Source organism: Morone saxatilis, unplaced genomic scaffold, assembly GCF_004916995.1.
Source record: "Morone saxatilis isolate NCDOM2014 unplaced genomic scaffold, NCSU_SB_2.0 Contig3, whole genome shotgun sequence".
NCBI lineage: Eukaryota > Metazoa > Chordata > Actinopteri > Moronidae > Morone > Morone saxatilis.
In genome coordinates, this window is record NW_023339873.1 from 12,497,247 (window position 1) to 12,512,611 (window position 15,365).

Consider the following 15,365-nt stretch of genomic DNA (forward strand, 5'->3'; position numbering starts at 1 on the left):
ACACATAATGAACAGTTGATGGCGATAATGCCCCGGTAAGTAAGGAGGTGATCTGCACCTAAGGACAAGAAGAAGAAACAGAAGGGTTGAAACCAGAGCCCGTCTACGGACAATCTCTGCTTGAAACTACAAATTAGACTGGTTGTGCTTGTGTCATCACAGTGCGCCGTTACTTTGACGGACCCCTAGCTAGAAAACAATGCACGTGAGTGTTTCGTTTACACCTTTTAGAAAATATAAGTGGTCTTTCCTTGCAGGTCTAGTTAACAGGCGTGTGAATAGTAACGCACATTATCACGTTAGTGGGTTTTATTGCGTGTACGCTCCCTTGAGTCGTCCTTTTCCCTCCTCACGGTGTCAACAGAGAAGCTCGACGATGGAGCAGGCAGCCGCTGAAACCCCGGCCGAGGTGAACAGCCTGGAGTCAGCGGGCAAAACCCCGACGAAAGAGGCGACAGAAACAGCCAAACGCAAAAGCGACGAGCTGGACCAACCCGAAACCAGGGGCCGAGGGAAGCAGCGGAGAGGAGCGGGAGGGAAGAAGCTGCGTCCGGGCGAGAGATACATCCCCCCTCCGCAGAAGCGCAACCCGGGGGTCAGCTTCAACCAGGAGCACTTCAACGAGACTTCTTACTACTTTGAAGGTGGTCTGCGCAAAGTGTATCCATACTACTTTGACTTCAAAAGCTACTGCAAAGGTCGTTGGATTGGGAAGACCCTCCTGGAGGTGTTCAAGAAGGAGTTCAGAGCGGAGTCCATGGAGTATTATCAGAAGGCGGCCAAAGAGGGTCGCATCCGGCTGAACGAGGAACCTGTGGAGGACCTGTCTGTGGTGCTCAGGGTCAGTGTCACCGGTGCATGTGTATGCTTATGTCTTAAGTTCTCAGCAGTCTAGGTCCAAATCCTAATACTGCTATTTGATGATTAAAAATGATTTATTGTTTATTTGAAATAACAACTGGTGCTGAATGGTGAGTACGCCAGCAGGTGACAAGTTAACATTTAACATTGTGACAAAAGCTATCATTTTTTTCCTGACTCTCCACAGAATAATGACTACTTGAGGAACACAGTGCACCGCCACGAGCCCCCTGTAGTCGGGAGACCCCTGAAGATCCTGGTGAACGATGGTAAAGTGCTTGTGGTCGACAAGCCCGCCTCCATCCCAGTCCACCCCTGCGGCCGCTTCCGCCACAACACGGTGATGTTCATCCTGGGAAAAGAGCTGGGCATCCCTGAGCTCCACACGGTCCACAGACTGGACAAGCTCACCTCGGGAGTGCTGCTGTTCGCCAGGACACTGGAGACCTCCAAGAAACTGGACCAGCTGGTGAGAGACAGACAGGTACGTTCAGGACGGGGTGGATTTAAGCTTTCACTTGATTTAAGACAATGGATCTTTTTCACAGCAGCCATTGTGTTTACCCTACTATTTTATGTAAAAATGCCCTGCTGTTAAAAAGCTTTTTTTACATAATTCATCACATGTCCTTTTGCCGTGTATCATTCTAAAAAAAAATCCTTTTACGTTGTTCTATCCAACAGCTTGAAAAAGAATATGTGTGTCGAGTAGACGGGGAGTTTCCGGAGGGTGAGGTGATCTGCGAGGAGCCCATCTTGGTCGTTTCCTTTAAAATCGGCATCTGCCGAGTTGACCCAAAGGGGAAGGAGTGCAGAACAGTCTTTCAGAAGCTGAGCTTTAACGGAAAAACCAGCGTGGTCCGCTGTTTACCCCTGACTGGACGCACCCACCAGATCAGGGTCCACCTCCAGTACTTGGGCTTCCCCATCCTCAATGATCCCATCTATGGAGCCTTAGCCTGGGGTCCTCACAGGGGGAAGGGCGGAGTGGTGGGAAAGAGTAATGAAGAGCTGATGCAGGCTCTGATAGACGAGCATCGCTCTCAGGAGAGCCTGCACCGGTTGGATATTCCGGATGATGGGATCGGGATTGAACAAGAGGCAGAGAAAAACCAAACATCTAAGACAGCAGATAAATTAGTTGGCACCGCAGAACCTAACACAAGCGGAGAAAGTCACCAGACACTGATTGATACACAGGTGCCAACAGGTTGTAGCTCAAGCAGTGAGACGGTGGATAAGGTGAGTCAGGGCGGCGCAGACTTAAACACTAACGATACCTCTCCAACCAATGGAAATCAACCAGAAGCAACTGACTCCACTCACAAAACTCCTGCAGGGACCAGAGACCACCTGTGCCATGAATGTAAGTTAGTACGACCGGATCCTACAGAGAACGAACTCATCATGTATCTCCACGCGTTACGCTACAAAGGACCTGATTTTGAATATTCCACACCTTTACCTGAGTGGGCCAAAGAAGACTGGGTGGAAGCGGATTAAAGCCGACCTGATGGACACCGTTGATGACATTCAGGTTACTGGCTTGATAAATGTTTTCAGATATTTAGAAGTACGAGCAATCCTTGAGTTTTGAGTTTTGCATTTGTATTGAGTTCTTTAGTAACTTCTCTGTTGCTATATAAAATGCCTCAAAATTAGTTTTATCATAAGCTGTTTCCCCCAGAATATTTTCCTCCAAACTGCCTGAAACCCCAAACAGAAAATGGAATTGTACTCATCCTCATTTTTACTTTTAATGCCAAGCATATTGTTTTAATTTAATTTAATCCCTTTAATTAAGCCTGTAATATGTCTGGTACTCCAACCGTGATTTGAAAATAAATGAAAAGCCAAAAGTTTGCAGGAAAATAAATGATTTGTTTTATTTAATTTTTGTGAAAAATTAACAACATTGACACCTGTACATCGTAATGGTGGTGACCGTTTTAATTTCTGCTGTTCATAGAAAGCCCGTGAATAATTTTGTTTGTCTCTAAGGCAGCTTTTTCTGCTGAGTGATGTAACATGAAGGCTCGTTGAAGAGTTGTGATTATACAGTCAAGATGTCAAAAGCAAACACTTCTTACAAAGAGAAAGCTTGAAAGTAACGCTGCTCATAGGCACATTTATCTCTTCTTCGTCCAGGTCGGAACCACCATCACTACACAGACACATCTCTCATTTTAAGGTTTCAGACACATCCTTTGCACAAAACACACAGTTTCAGCACATGAAACGACCTGTTGAAAGACATTTGGCACATGCTGTTCATGTCATAAATACTATTATTTGAATGTTACTGAGACTAAATCAGCTGACGTGACTTCTCAGCTGTGTGACAGGGTGTAGTTAAAGGCTTTCTGTTCTGTTGGAGTTTGTGTTAACAGTGCTGCAGCAAGGTCTATATACACATTGTGAGCTGTTGAAGCAGTGGCATGAGATGATACAACTACTGCTTTACTTCTTTTCAAAGGCTAAGGCATACACTGACAGCCATGGATCCTGGAATAGTATGCACCTTAATTGACCAACAGTGTATAAACCCGCATGTAGTGTTATATCTTTTAGAAACCCTTTTTATCTTTTAGTACATTAAGTAAACATTACATTTTTTGGCACTGACACTGTAATAAACAACATGACTTTTAATTTGACAGTGAAACACTAAATGCAAACAGGCCATGACACTACAAATGACACATTACTTATTTTAGGTGTCTGGTTTTCTACGTCATGGTCACAAAGCACATACTGTACATATTATTGCCACAAACTGTTATGTGACAATGCAGCTCTTTCTCTGTGTACCTCACAGTTGTCTTTTAATATTCCATTAAGTCCATTCATTTATATGGCTCATTAAGGTCAATTCCAGCATGAAAAAAAGAAGCCAGCGGCTGTTATAACCAGTCTGTGCAGGTGTTAAAAAGTTCCAGGCACAAAGTAGACTCTGTAGCACTTGATTGATGATTTTTGTGTTGTCAACACACTGTAGCCATAGTTTAGTGTGACATTGGTGCAAAGTTGTGGCTGAAAGACGAGCTCCTTCCACCGTCTCCTGTCTGACAATGCTGGGTTCATGCTTTGATTTGACCTTTGTCTGTAGAAACACTCATGCTATGACCTTATTCATTTGTAACATACACTGTAACAACCTTAGCAGCAACATTAGACAAACATGCCGTCACACGTTACATTTGCAGTTGGCTTATATTTCCTTTGAGTATTATACAAAAGTAACCGTGTATGCTCCTCTTGTAGTCTATATGCTAAGTTCGGTGATTCCTTCTTTATATAAATTCAGAGCAATTAATGCACAGTGTTTGCAAAGATTCCTCCAACCTCGCTCAACATGTATCCTCCCGCTGTCCATCTCTCTTAATCCACACATCTGGCAGGTCTGGCTTACTGTTGGGTAAGATGACAACTTCTTCGCTCTGACTGGTGCGGCCCTTATTACAAGTCTCATAAACGGTTTCTTTCAGTGAGAGACGAAGTGTATCTCTCTTGCCGTTAAGATGTCCCGGTTGTAGCTGAGCCTCTTCTCCTTTTCCTTTATTTTGCTGCGTGTTGGAAGGCCCTGGCTCGATGTCACTCAGGCAGGTTTCGTTAGAGTCCTCCAGACCCTCGCAGGAGCTCTGAGACTGGGAGGAGATGTGTCCTTTGTTGGAGTGCTGATGGCAATGGAGGCTCTCCTCTCTGGTTTGTTCTGCTTTGTTGGGAGACGGTGGGTCGATGGTCTCCAGTGTGTGGCTGATGATGGTCTCCTCCATGCTGGAGGATGAGGAGAAGGATGAATTGCTCCAGTGCGTCACCCCACCTGACTTACCTCGGCATGTCTTACACAGCAGCTTGTCCGTAGCTACTTCTTCCTGTGCCAGGCCTACAGGCCGCAGGGTGTTTTCTTTGTAAGGAGATGAAGTCTGGAGAGCTGGAGGTGCTTGGCAGATCTTATGTTGATGGCTGCACATCTCCTCACAGTCCCCATCCATGCTACTCCTGCCCTCATCTTTCCCACAGTACTCAATCTCATCAGAGAGCACAGAGGGCCGGTTGGACAGCTTACTGGTGCAAGTGCTGTTTTCAAAGCTGTCACTCAGTCGATAGGCCAATGGCTGCAGCTCGAACTGCTCCGGCCCTCGGCCCCCGCCTCCTCCTGATCCAGTCTGTTTCTGTCTCTGCTGACGTTGGTGGTTGGGGTAGAGATAGCCACCTGCCTCTTTGTCATAACTCCTCCTCGCTCTAGACCTGCCAAAGGCCCCATTAGCAGCCGAGGCTGAAGAGCAACCGGGCTCTACTGCCGAGCAAGAGGCCAGCGCACCATCAGTTTGATCTGAAAAACACGGTAGCGTGATTTTTCCACAGTTTTTCTGGGGTCCAAAAAAGCAGCACAGGGACTGGAAAAAAAATGTTGCAAATCCGCATGCTACACATTTCACCAAAAACAGGAAAATCCCCAGTTTTCTGAGCAGCAAGGCCGTAGCAGGCAACATGATGATCCCCATGGAGAAAAATGCACCAGAAACTATTGCTACAGGACATCCCATCCTTTTAGTGGAGTGTGCTACTTTCCCAATTTTGTCTGAATGTGGAGCCAAGCTGTAGGATATGCAGTAGTTAGCTACAAAGTCAACAGACAGCCCTGCTGCTGATGATATAAACAGAGCCTCGATGCCGCTCAGCTGCCATTCAAGAAGAACCAGGAGGCCGACGGTGACAAAAACACTGCCGCCTACAGCTGCAGTCCCATATATGCTCAGTGGAATATTCCAGGTGGTTAAGAGAAGCAAAGCAAACGTGAGAGCTACTGAGAAGCCAGCTACTACCAGAGTCTCTGAACTCAAAGACTGTTGTAGGTCAAAAAGAGACAGATGACTGATGAACCACCCATTCTCCAGCCCCTGTGGTGCTCCTGATATTTCTCTGTTAAACCATGTCAGGATTTCTCTGTAAAAAAGACTGGTTCTGCTGAAGTTGAAGCTGTAGAGGTATGTGGTTTTGAATGCCAACACGAGGGCAGCGACCCTGCCATCTGGCTGGAAGTATAGGCCTCCACTGTGGGCCAGATGGCCCTCGGCATAGTTCTCCGCCAGCATCATACTGAGGCAGTTCTCAAAAACGCTGGGAGGGTAGGGAAAAGGGATGTCATTACAGCAAAAATGGAGGGAGTCATCACTTTCTGAGCACCGTCTGACAGATACCCAGTGTATTAGCTGCTCCACAAGACATATATTGTCTGTCATAAGATCTTTATCCTCTGGTGACGGAGGGGAATAAAAGCTTTGGTTCTGAACCCGTCCACATAAGTCCCTCAACCAAATCTGAGCGTCAGGCCGGCTCAAGTTAAAGTCTGGGTCAAGAACCAAAGAGCCGTTGCTCTTGGGGTTAAGGTGATCGCCGTTATCAGTTGGCTTTACACCCCAAACAAGCATTAATGTCACGGGTTTATCCTCTCCATTCCTCTGTCTCTCAAACATAAACATGTGATGATACTCTGCGTCATATCTTTCAAATGGGTGACTGGAGCGGAAGAGCTGCGTGACTCTGCTGTCTAAGGTAGGTAGCTTCATGCCTGGGTCAATGCAGGACATGTACATGCCCCCAGCGGCGAGCACTGCAAACCAACACACCCAGATGTACCTAAACTTCACCACTCCACAAGGCAGGATTTTCATAAATAATAAGTTGGAAGTGTCTGTGAGACCTCTTTTTAACTCTCTCAGCTTCTGCCCAAGAGTGAACAGACATCTCTTACGCGAGCTTGTGTCCCAGAAGCCGCCTGTGTTTTTGGAGCAGCATGGTTTCCATCCTTGTGCCGCTACAGATGCAGAGGATGCCTCTGTGTAGCGCTCACGCAGTATGAAAGAGCACGGCAGCCACACTAACGCCAAGATTGAGCTGATAAATGAGGCAGTTCCGAGATAAACAGAGAAACATCTGATTGCTGTGATGCTACTGAGATAACCAGAGAAAAACGCTGCGCTGGAGGTCAACCCTGACGCTAAAATCAAATAGCCAACTTCCTGCAAAGCTCTGTTTACTCTCTTCTCCAGGGAGGCTGAGGGATTCTGGGAAAGCTGCAGATTCCAGAAATCAGCGAAGATGAAAACCTGATTGGAGCAGCTTCCCAAGAGGATAAGAGCTGCTGAGAGGTTGACCAGTGGGAAGAATGTCAGGCGAAATGCTACTTTGTAGAAGAAATAGGAGGTCAGGAGGGAGCCTGTGATTGCTATTGCAGATAATGCTACTATGAAGAGAGAGTGGAGATAAAGAGCCATAGTGAAAAGAAGAGACACGACCGCTAGGACAGGGTAGACTGAATCTCTCGCCAGGTAATACTTGAACAGTGTCTGCTTGATGCCGAAGTCCATGCCAGTGATAGTCGTATTGTTGTATGTCAGATCTCTGCCTTCAAGACTGTTCATGTACATCTCCATCATGTGCTCTCCTTTGTCGACAGGTAAGAAGACAAGGCTGTACTTTAGTGTAGGTATTTGGTATTCAACTGTCTGCGGGCCAAGGAAGTCTTTATCAACCAGGAAGTGCAGGATTTGGAACACCACGCGGGACTGTTTACAGCGGGACGGGACAGAGGAACAGCCGCCATGTTTGGGTCTTTCCACACAGGCTTCCACTAGATGTCCTTCATGATAGTACGGAGCACATTTCCGGAGAAGATTCAGAGACTCAGACACCTGGTGTGAATGGGAGACAATGGAAAAACTTTGAATCAATACACCTTCAGACACTAAAACGTATTGTCAAGTTGTGTTTTGTAAGTATTGTACAATACCCACTTACACTGCATCAGCAACATCAACTCAAAGGGAAAGTTTGAAAATTTGGGAAACCCAGTTATTTGCTTTCTGGCAGGAAGGTAAATAAGAATTCCTCTCTTATATCTCAATTTAGTGTTTTACAGGGGGTTATGTGGGTTATGAATTGGCACTATACAAATATAATTGAATTGAATTGACAACCAATGGAAATTGCAGTAAGTCACTGCTCCCAGCCAAGGCATAGTCCTGCATATAAACATGTACAAATTAAACCGATTAAAACAGGTTAAATAGTGCGCTTTAGAGGTGTTGGCAAGTGAATTTTATTACTTTTGGACAGCTAGCTGTTTCCCCGTTTTCAGGCATTGTGTTGTGCTGTGCTAAGCTAAGCTAACCAGCTGCTGGATGTTATTTAACAGACAGACACAAGAGTGGTATTAATCTTCTTATCCAACTCTTGGCATTAAAGCAAATACGTGTATTTCCATACATGTTGAACAGTTACTTTAAATTTGCAAAACTGAAGTAGACTGAAAAGAAGTCCTAGAGACTGCGTGACACTAGTGTAGTTTTTTGAGTGGTAGCTGCACTACAAAAATCTCAATATGACCTCATATATTCTTTATCTTTATTCAGTTATTAGCCTCTAAATGCAAGATAAAAAAATATATATATTTTATGAGCAAACTCTATTTGCTGATGAACACTGTGAGATACAGTTGGAGAGAAAGAAAAAGCTCTTCAGTGGACCGTGAGTTAAGATTATTTTCATTGAACTACTACTAAGGTTCAAGTTGAACTTTCAAGCTTTGTATTAGATTTTTTTTTTCTTAAACACCATGCTCCATGGACTGTTTACTCACTGTACAGTACAAGTTGACTAATTCAGTGTACCATTCACAAAAACCTTTTTTTTTAACAACTACAAAAGTAATTTGTTTGTTTGTCCCGTACCTGGTGTGAGGTGAGGCTGAGGCAGCAGGAGGCATTGGTGAGAACAGCCAAGTAATTCCCCAGAGACCAGCTCGGACAGCAGCCGCTTCTGGACGTTCCTTCCATCTCCCCCCTCACATGCTGCTGGCACAGGTCCTGGAACTGAGCCTGAGAACGAATCTGTATGAGACAAGGGAAAGATTTTTTGAACATATGCCCAGTTTTGAAATGTACAAAAACTAATTAATTTCAGATGAGGCAGTGCACACAAAGTAGTGTTTTTAATTTCAGCAAAGCATTTAAATGCATTAGAGAGTGAGATTTGATAGAAGATGATGACTAAAGAGATGAAGAATTAAGCAAGCATGAAGAGCAAAGGAGAGATGAAGGGCTGAGTAGATCATAGCGAACCCTGGATTGCTCCATCTCACACATGGCGTGGATGGCCTTCAGACTCCAGAGACTGGCTGAGTTCTCTGATCGAAACACCAACTGAGCCAAACGCTCGCCTGCATGGAGAGAGACAGATGGATTCACCATACAGGAACAAGATGACCAGCAGTGAATCATCACTTTGTTGGAATGGTTAGAAATTGAGAAAAAATTGTTAGTTTTGAGGGTATGAATTTAGGTAAAAACCAGGTTACCAATAATTCCTTGTGTGTTATATCCTGCTGTTTGTGTTGAATAATAAATTGGCTACATAAAATGAAAACCTCAAGGCTTGGAATTGCTAATAAATCCATTTAGAGAGCTTTCTGTGTGTTTGTGAGGCAAACAGAAGTAAAGTCTTTGATCTACCAGCATACTATTTCAAAGTAGAGCTTAAAGAACAAAATCCGGGAAAACAGTTCTCTTCGAAGCCACACTAAAAGCTATTATTCACATCTTCTAACTATGTCACTATTTTTTGTGCATTTGCATTTAACTAATAAGTTGTCACTGCTTTCGTTAGTTTGCTCAGAGGGCTGATTAACAGGCTGGAGGGCTTTGCCTTCAGCTCGCAGTATTTACATAGCTGTTGAAGTTTCTCAACTGTTGAACAGGCACATTTACATTGTTTCAATAATATTTCCATTGCATTGTCTGCTCTGTTGAGTATGCTGGAGCCAGCAGTGTTACATAACTCTACTAACTTTCCTAAATGTGCAATACAAATCTACAGTTAGGATGGTTATTTTGACGTGTTTGAAACATTTAATTATCATCAATGAATTCATGGTTTATTGACAGAGAATGAACTGATTAGCTCTGACCCACCTGGAGCATCACAGAGGAAGGTATCTGGAGATGAATCTCTCGCCAGCATCCTCTTAATGCGAAGCCTGGAGGAGTCCTGGCTGCCACTACCGTCTCCGCTGGCAGCACTATCAAAGCTAGCACTGATAGATACACAAACACACGCACTTATTCAACCCCATTAAACACATACATTTTGTTCCAAACATAGAAAATTGACACAACAGTTTAATAATTTAAAACAAGCATTAATTGGAGTCACCCTATGATTCTAAGTCCAATACTTACTATCTTTCAGCTCCACCATCTCCTGAGGGAGATAAATGCTCCGCCTTGTTCACCAGCTGGTTGCTAACTTTGTCTTTCTGTTGTGTGGTGCTGCAGCCGTAAACAGTGAGCTAAAAGATGCTTAAAAGCTCAGTAGAGCTGAGCGGAATTGCAGAGTCTGGTCGTAATTCTCAGTGGGTCAGTGAGTCACTATGAGTGATGCATTTTCGCATTACGCATAGGTAGTGGTAGAAGAAGGCAGCGTATCAGCTCTGGGTGAAAGTTTGTTATCTGGGGTCCTAATGGTGCAACAGCTACAAACAGGCACATAGAACACCGGGATCCTAATCATGGGTTGGTTGTCTGTTCTGTTCACAGGAGGAATTATACATTCACTGAGTGACTAAGGTTGGCTGGCCTGCTGAGGGTTATACAGTCATGGTGTATATATATGGACCCATGTGAGAAAAAGCAGGCCTGCACTCTTCTGAACTCTATGTTTGTGGCTAAGTTTGCTATCTGGAAAAATGAAGGGTGCAGGATGTACAGATGGTGTTGTGGTCATGAAGTGGCTGACTGCTGCTCTCCTGAAGGTTGAACACGCTTACTATCAGACTGTAAATAATCTGGATACTTTCAGAGCGCTGTGGGTGGTGGAAGGAATTCTGTGCTCTGTTGGAGAGACAGGAGAACTGTTTTTTTTTATTTGTAAAATGCTTTATGGTTATGCGTTTTTTGTTGTTGTTGCTATCTTTACTCTGTTTATGCACATCTGAGATTGGTTAGTTTTGAGAGTCTATCAAATTGTTATAATAAAGTTATTCTTAAAGTCAAAGTCATTACAGGAGTTCATTTGATCATTGTTAATAAAAAATATTGATTTGAACAGCTGTTATAACATATTTATTTTATTAAAATGTTATTGACTATACATTCTTTGATTTTTGCTTATGTCAATATTCTGCTGACCTTTTACTGAGCTGCTGTGGTAAAGGAGACAGAGTTTTTCCTGGGCCAGTATTCTCCCGCAGCTCAGACAAGCTGGACTGGCGAAGTCCGATGTATGTTCCCCGTGGCTCAAAGCCCTGAAGAAAGAGCAGACACACACACACACATTCACACACAAACAGACATCAAAGCTTAAGACAGAGTGTGGACGCTGGTGCCCGTCAGTACACTGCAGCAGCTTACTGAATGAATTAGCATCATAAGTACTCCATAATGTTGTCTGAACTACCATAAAAAAAAACACCCAGAATGAACTTGTTTGGTAGATGATGAGGTGTTTGATGCTATCTTAAAAGAAAGAGCCCCACTCTTCTAAAACCCTTGTGTAGCTCTCCTAATGTACATCTTTTTAGATCCATCATTAAAGACGCATTGTTGTGATTCACATGTTTTCATTTCATTGTTTATCCTGAAAGCCTCTCAAAGGTGGGTAGACATATTTAATTAAGATGACAGCAAGTGTGACCTAATTCAATGTGGTTCATTGAACCTGAGATGAGACTCAAGTATATGGATACAGCTGAGATCATGAGACTTAAGGGAAACATTAATTAACACTCAGCCTGAGGTGCTGATGGAGGATTGTATTGTAGACTTGACAGAAGGGTGACAGTAGAGATACAAGAGAGACCACAGGATTACATTTTAGACACTGTATGCTTTTGTATACGTGTGTATAACCGTGTGTTTGAGACTCACCAGCAGCGGGTCAGAGAAGTCTGGCAGTGGACCGATGAAGAGTCCAGCCAGTGAGCATCCCAGCAGCAGCACGGCACAACCCACCAACACTGCTAACGGGTAGTCCACTATCAGCTGGGAGTAACTGCCACATAGAAAACCACAGAAGAAGAAGTCGTCAGTGGCACTAAGTTAAAAATAGTCATTATGATCAGCAATACCTCTGGGTTTTAAAGTGAAAACTGGTTTCAGTACTCACTTTCTAAGGATGCAGTAGAGTCCTCCATCCCTGTAAATAATTGAGAACATCATTATAATTATGATTCACTGATTCCAGTTATTTTTGTACAGACTAAACGAGGTTTAGAGGTGTTTGTAGGTGTATTTTTTACTTTTGGACAGAGCCAAGCTAGCTGTTTTCAGTCTTTATGCTAAACTAAGCTAACCGACTGCTGACTTTATATTAAATCTACATAAATTAAAGTGGTATCAATCTTTTCATCTCTACGACAGAAACCATATAAACATATTCCCAAAAAGTCCTTAAAACACACCTTACTGTCACCACATGTCGCTGTGTCGGTTTCTGGGTTTCATTTGACCCGTGCAGCCAATGACACCTCACCGCGCCGTGACGAGACGTCTGATGGGCAGAACTGCAACCATGTCCCACTTTCACCATAACACCTCCTTCAGCGGGAGGGCCTGTTGTGTTTAAATGACAGTCGTGGCAGGTGTGTGGTTTGATTGGCCCGTAATGGTTGCATCTGGGACATTTTTGGGGCTGTAGTGAATCGTAGGCCCCGGCTTGAGGACCCTGGGGGACCTAAAGGTGGAACAGACATCGAGGATTCTGGTATCATACAAGTCTTTTGAGTGACACATATGTATTTTTGCCGCTGGCTCCCAAATCCTGAATCTATTTCTAACATTTTGAGGCATTCTGACTCTGTGTTAATGAGTCCCCAAATATCTGTCCTAAACAACACACAGTACAGTCAGCGCTCAGGCATACTTGGTGATAAAGCTGGCAGGAGGAAGAGGGTCTGCCGAGGCTGCTGCAGCTGTCACATAGCCCCCCTTCAGCCTGGATGACTGTCAACTGGGCCTCAGTAGCACACTCGCTGTCAGGAGGGCACAGAGACAGCGCCGGGATCTCACTGAGGAGATGAAAAGACAGACAGGAGGAGAGAAAGATGGGTGAGAGGGGGTGAAAATAAAAAGAGAAGACAAGAGGAGGAAAATATGGTTGCAAAGAGGAGAAGTGATTGACAGATAAGCAGGAGAGAAAGAAGCAACAAAGCTCTTTTAAACATTAGGTTCAAAAGTTCAGGCAGGGAATGTTTATAAAACTTAGACATAGGAGACATCTCAGTCTCTCGACTGCATTCTTTGCTTGGCTTCACCTCATATTCAACGGAGAATTGAGCAGGCCAGCAGAATTAATGAGGTAAGGAATGGATTTCTGGGTAACACACTGTGGCTACTGAAAGTAAGGAGACCCAATTAAAAAAGAAAGGAGGAGGGGGGAAGGGGGTTTGAGAGAGAGAAGAAAAGAGAGAGTGAGAGACTGTTTTCACATCATGTCACAGACCCCATTATTAGAGAGGTAGGTGGCTGTCCAGTGAGGACTCATGGGTAATGGCAGCAGTCAGGAGAACCCTGGAGTGACGTGTATAATGATATGATTCTCTCATCTCTGTTTGTAATGTATTCTTTTCTTATTCCTACAGTATCTGCTGCAAGATCACTTCATGAAACTTGGTTAAAATATATATATATTGTTTTTAGCCACACTAGCGGCATAGCTGTAGGGATGGCAGTGTTGGTCCATTGGTCCATAAATATAGCTGTTGGATATTGGACATTTTGTACAGACATTCATGGTTCCAAGTAGAGGAATCCTAATGACTTTGGTATCACCTGACTTTTTATTTAGCATCATCACCAGGTCAATTTTCAATTTCCAAGATTTGGTTTATGATCAAATGCCAGAGAAACTAATGACAGTCCCATCAGCTACTGTGTGTTTAGTGCTAATTAGTAACTGTTAGCATGCTAACACACTAAACTAAAATGGCAAACATCATACCTGCTAAATATCAGCATGTTAGCTTTGTCACTGTATGTAAGCATGCTTGTGCTAGCATTTAGCTTACCGTAAAGCCCCACAGACCTACTAGCATGGCTGTAGATTTTAATTCTTGCATTCCATTCCTTTAAATAAAAAAAATTTCAAAAAAGTATTTATGATTCTGATTCTGATTATTTTCTAATATATGAACATATTTCAAAACAAACAAAATTCACCAGTGCAATAAAACCATTAAACCTTGGCAACCTGTGCATGCTGTGCTTCCAAACATTGTTCAAACCTACAGAACTATTTAATTCAAGTGAAAAATCAAAAAGATTTTAGAAGCTCAAGACATTCACTGTGCAATCTATTGCCCTAAGACTGGACATACAACTAGAGCATTGAGGGCACTTGAGCAACACTTTTTTGAATACAAACACCTAAATAAAATGATGAATGATAGATGAATGATAGATTTAACCACCCAATATACAGTCTTCCCTTTAGACTTAGATTGGAAAAATCGTCTTTTTCTAACCCTGTCTGACATATTTCACAGTAATTGCTGCATCAGCTCGTCTCAGCTCTTCACTGAAGCTATAATGTTTACCACTGTGAAACAGTGAAATGTTCAAACCCAGAATGTTTTTCATGGTTTCGCAATGCCTCCAAATGGAAATATTCTAATATAAGATAAGAATAAGATATTCCTTTATTTGTCCCACAATGGGGGAAATTATTCCAATGTTACCAAAGCAACAAAGTGGATAGAGAAAAAACATATAAAAACAGTAAGAGTAGAAAATAATATAATATAATATAAACATCTATGTACAAGAGAAAAAACAGTAAGAATCAAGAACAGTAAGAATCCAACAACAAGATAGCACACAAAAATAGTAGGCAGCCAAAAAGAAAGATTGCACCATGGGCTATTGCAACCAGTGAATGTCTTGAGCTTCATAAAATCTTTTTTGATTTTTCACTTGAATTAAATAGTATCTGTGAGTTTGAAGCCAATGTTGTGGAAGCACAGGCAATGCCAGGTTGCCTCAAAAGGTTTAATGGTTTTATTGCGCACTGGTGAACTTTTGTTTGTTTTGAATTAGTTCATATATTGATAAAATAATCAGAAATCAGAATCAATAAATAGCTTTATGGTTGAATTTTTTTTATTGAAAGGGAATGGCATGCAAGATATTAACCCCAATCTACGAGCATGCTAGTAGGTCTGCTGGGGACTTTAAACAGACTCACAGAAACTAAAATGCTTAGCACACAGCAATGCTTACACTCAGCAGTGAGCAAGCTAACATGCTGTTTAATAAAGCAGGTATGATGTTTGCCATTTTAGTTTAGTGTGTTAGCATGCTAACGAGTTACTATTAGCAGAATAAACACAGCAGTAGCTACTGATGGGACTGAAAGATAATTAGTATTACTCTGCATAATATGATCATAAAACCTAAAAATCTTGAAAATTTGAAAAAATTGAAGCTGGTGATGATGCTAAATAGAAA

At 42.9% G+C, this 15,365-nt stretch overlaps 2 protein-coding genes across 4 annotated transcripts in view; one reads left to right on the forward strand and one right to left on the reverse strand.

Annotated features, from left to right (window-relative positions):
• The first annotated feature begins 33 nt into the window (after nt 1-33).
• On the forward strand, nt 34-7,445 carry rpusd2 (RNA pseudouridine synthase domain containing 2). 3 transcript variants are annotated; one of them, XM_035674074.1, is made up of 4 exons: nt 34-841; nt 1,049-1,345; nt 1,546-2,398; nt 7,325-7,445. In XM_035674074.1, exons 1-3 carry the CDS (start codon nt 200-202, stop codon nt 2,362-2,364), a joined length of 1,758 nt encoding a protein of 585 aa, XP_035529967.1. In that variant the 5' UTR covers nt 34-199; the 3' UTR covers nt 2,365-2,398; nt 7,325-7,445. The 3 variants fall into 3 exon arrangements, with proteins under 3 accessions (XP_035529967.1, XP_035529966.1, XP_035529968.1); XM_035674075.1 differs by lacking the exon at nt 7,325-7,445 and having other exon boundaries at nt 38-205; nt 365-841; nt 1,546-2,737; XM_035674073.1 differs by lacking the exon at nt 7,325-7,445 and having other exon boundaries at nt 36-841; nt 1,546-2,737.
• Nucleotides 3,760-15,365, reverse strand: part of disp2 (dispatched homolog 2 (Drosophila)) — a 13,054-nt gene continuing 1,448 nt past the window's right edge. The window contains exons 2-10 of the mRNA XM_035674076.1: nt 12,784-12,928; nt 12,323-12,594; nt 12,028-12,057; nt 11,790-11,913; nt 11,052-11,167; nt 9,837-9,952; nt 8,988-9,085; nt 8,598-8,756; nt 3,760-7,559 (exon numbers count right to left, since the gene is read on the reverse strand). Of these exons, the coding sequence (XP_035529969.1) occupies nt 4,212-7,559; nt 8,598-8,756; nt 8,988-9,085; nt 9,837-9,952; nt 11,052-11,167; nt 11,790-11,913; nt 12,028-12,057; nt 12,323-12,594; nt 12,784-12,928 (4,408 nt within the window). The 3' untranslated portion in view covers nt 3,760-4,211. The remainder of the gene's footprint in view (nt 7,560-8,597; nt 8,757-8,987; nt 9,086-9,836; nt 9,953-11,051; nt 11,168-11,789; nt 11,914-12,027; nt 12,058-12,322; nt 12,595-12,783; nt 12,929-15,365) is intronic.

What these genes read in the sequence shown, in the direction of transcription:
- rpusd2 (XM_035674074.1), top strand. Translation starts at nt 200, where the DNA reads ATGCACGTGAGTGTTTCGTTTACACCTTTTAGAAAATATAAGTGGTCT. An exon ending in ACCTGTCTGTGGTGCTCAGG is followed by an intron (nt 842 to 1,048) that starts GTCAGTGTCACC and finishes GACTCTCCACAG; the next exon opens with AATAATGACTACTTGAGGAA. An exon ending in AGCTGGTGAGAGACAGACAG is followed by an intron (nt 1,346 to 1,545) that starts GTACGTTCAGGA and finishes TCTATCCAACAG; the next exon opens with CTTGAAAAAGAATATGTGTG.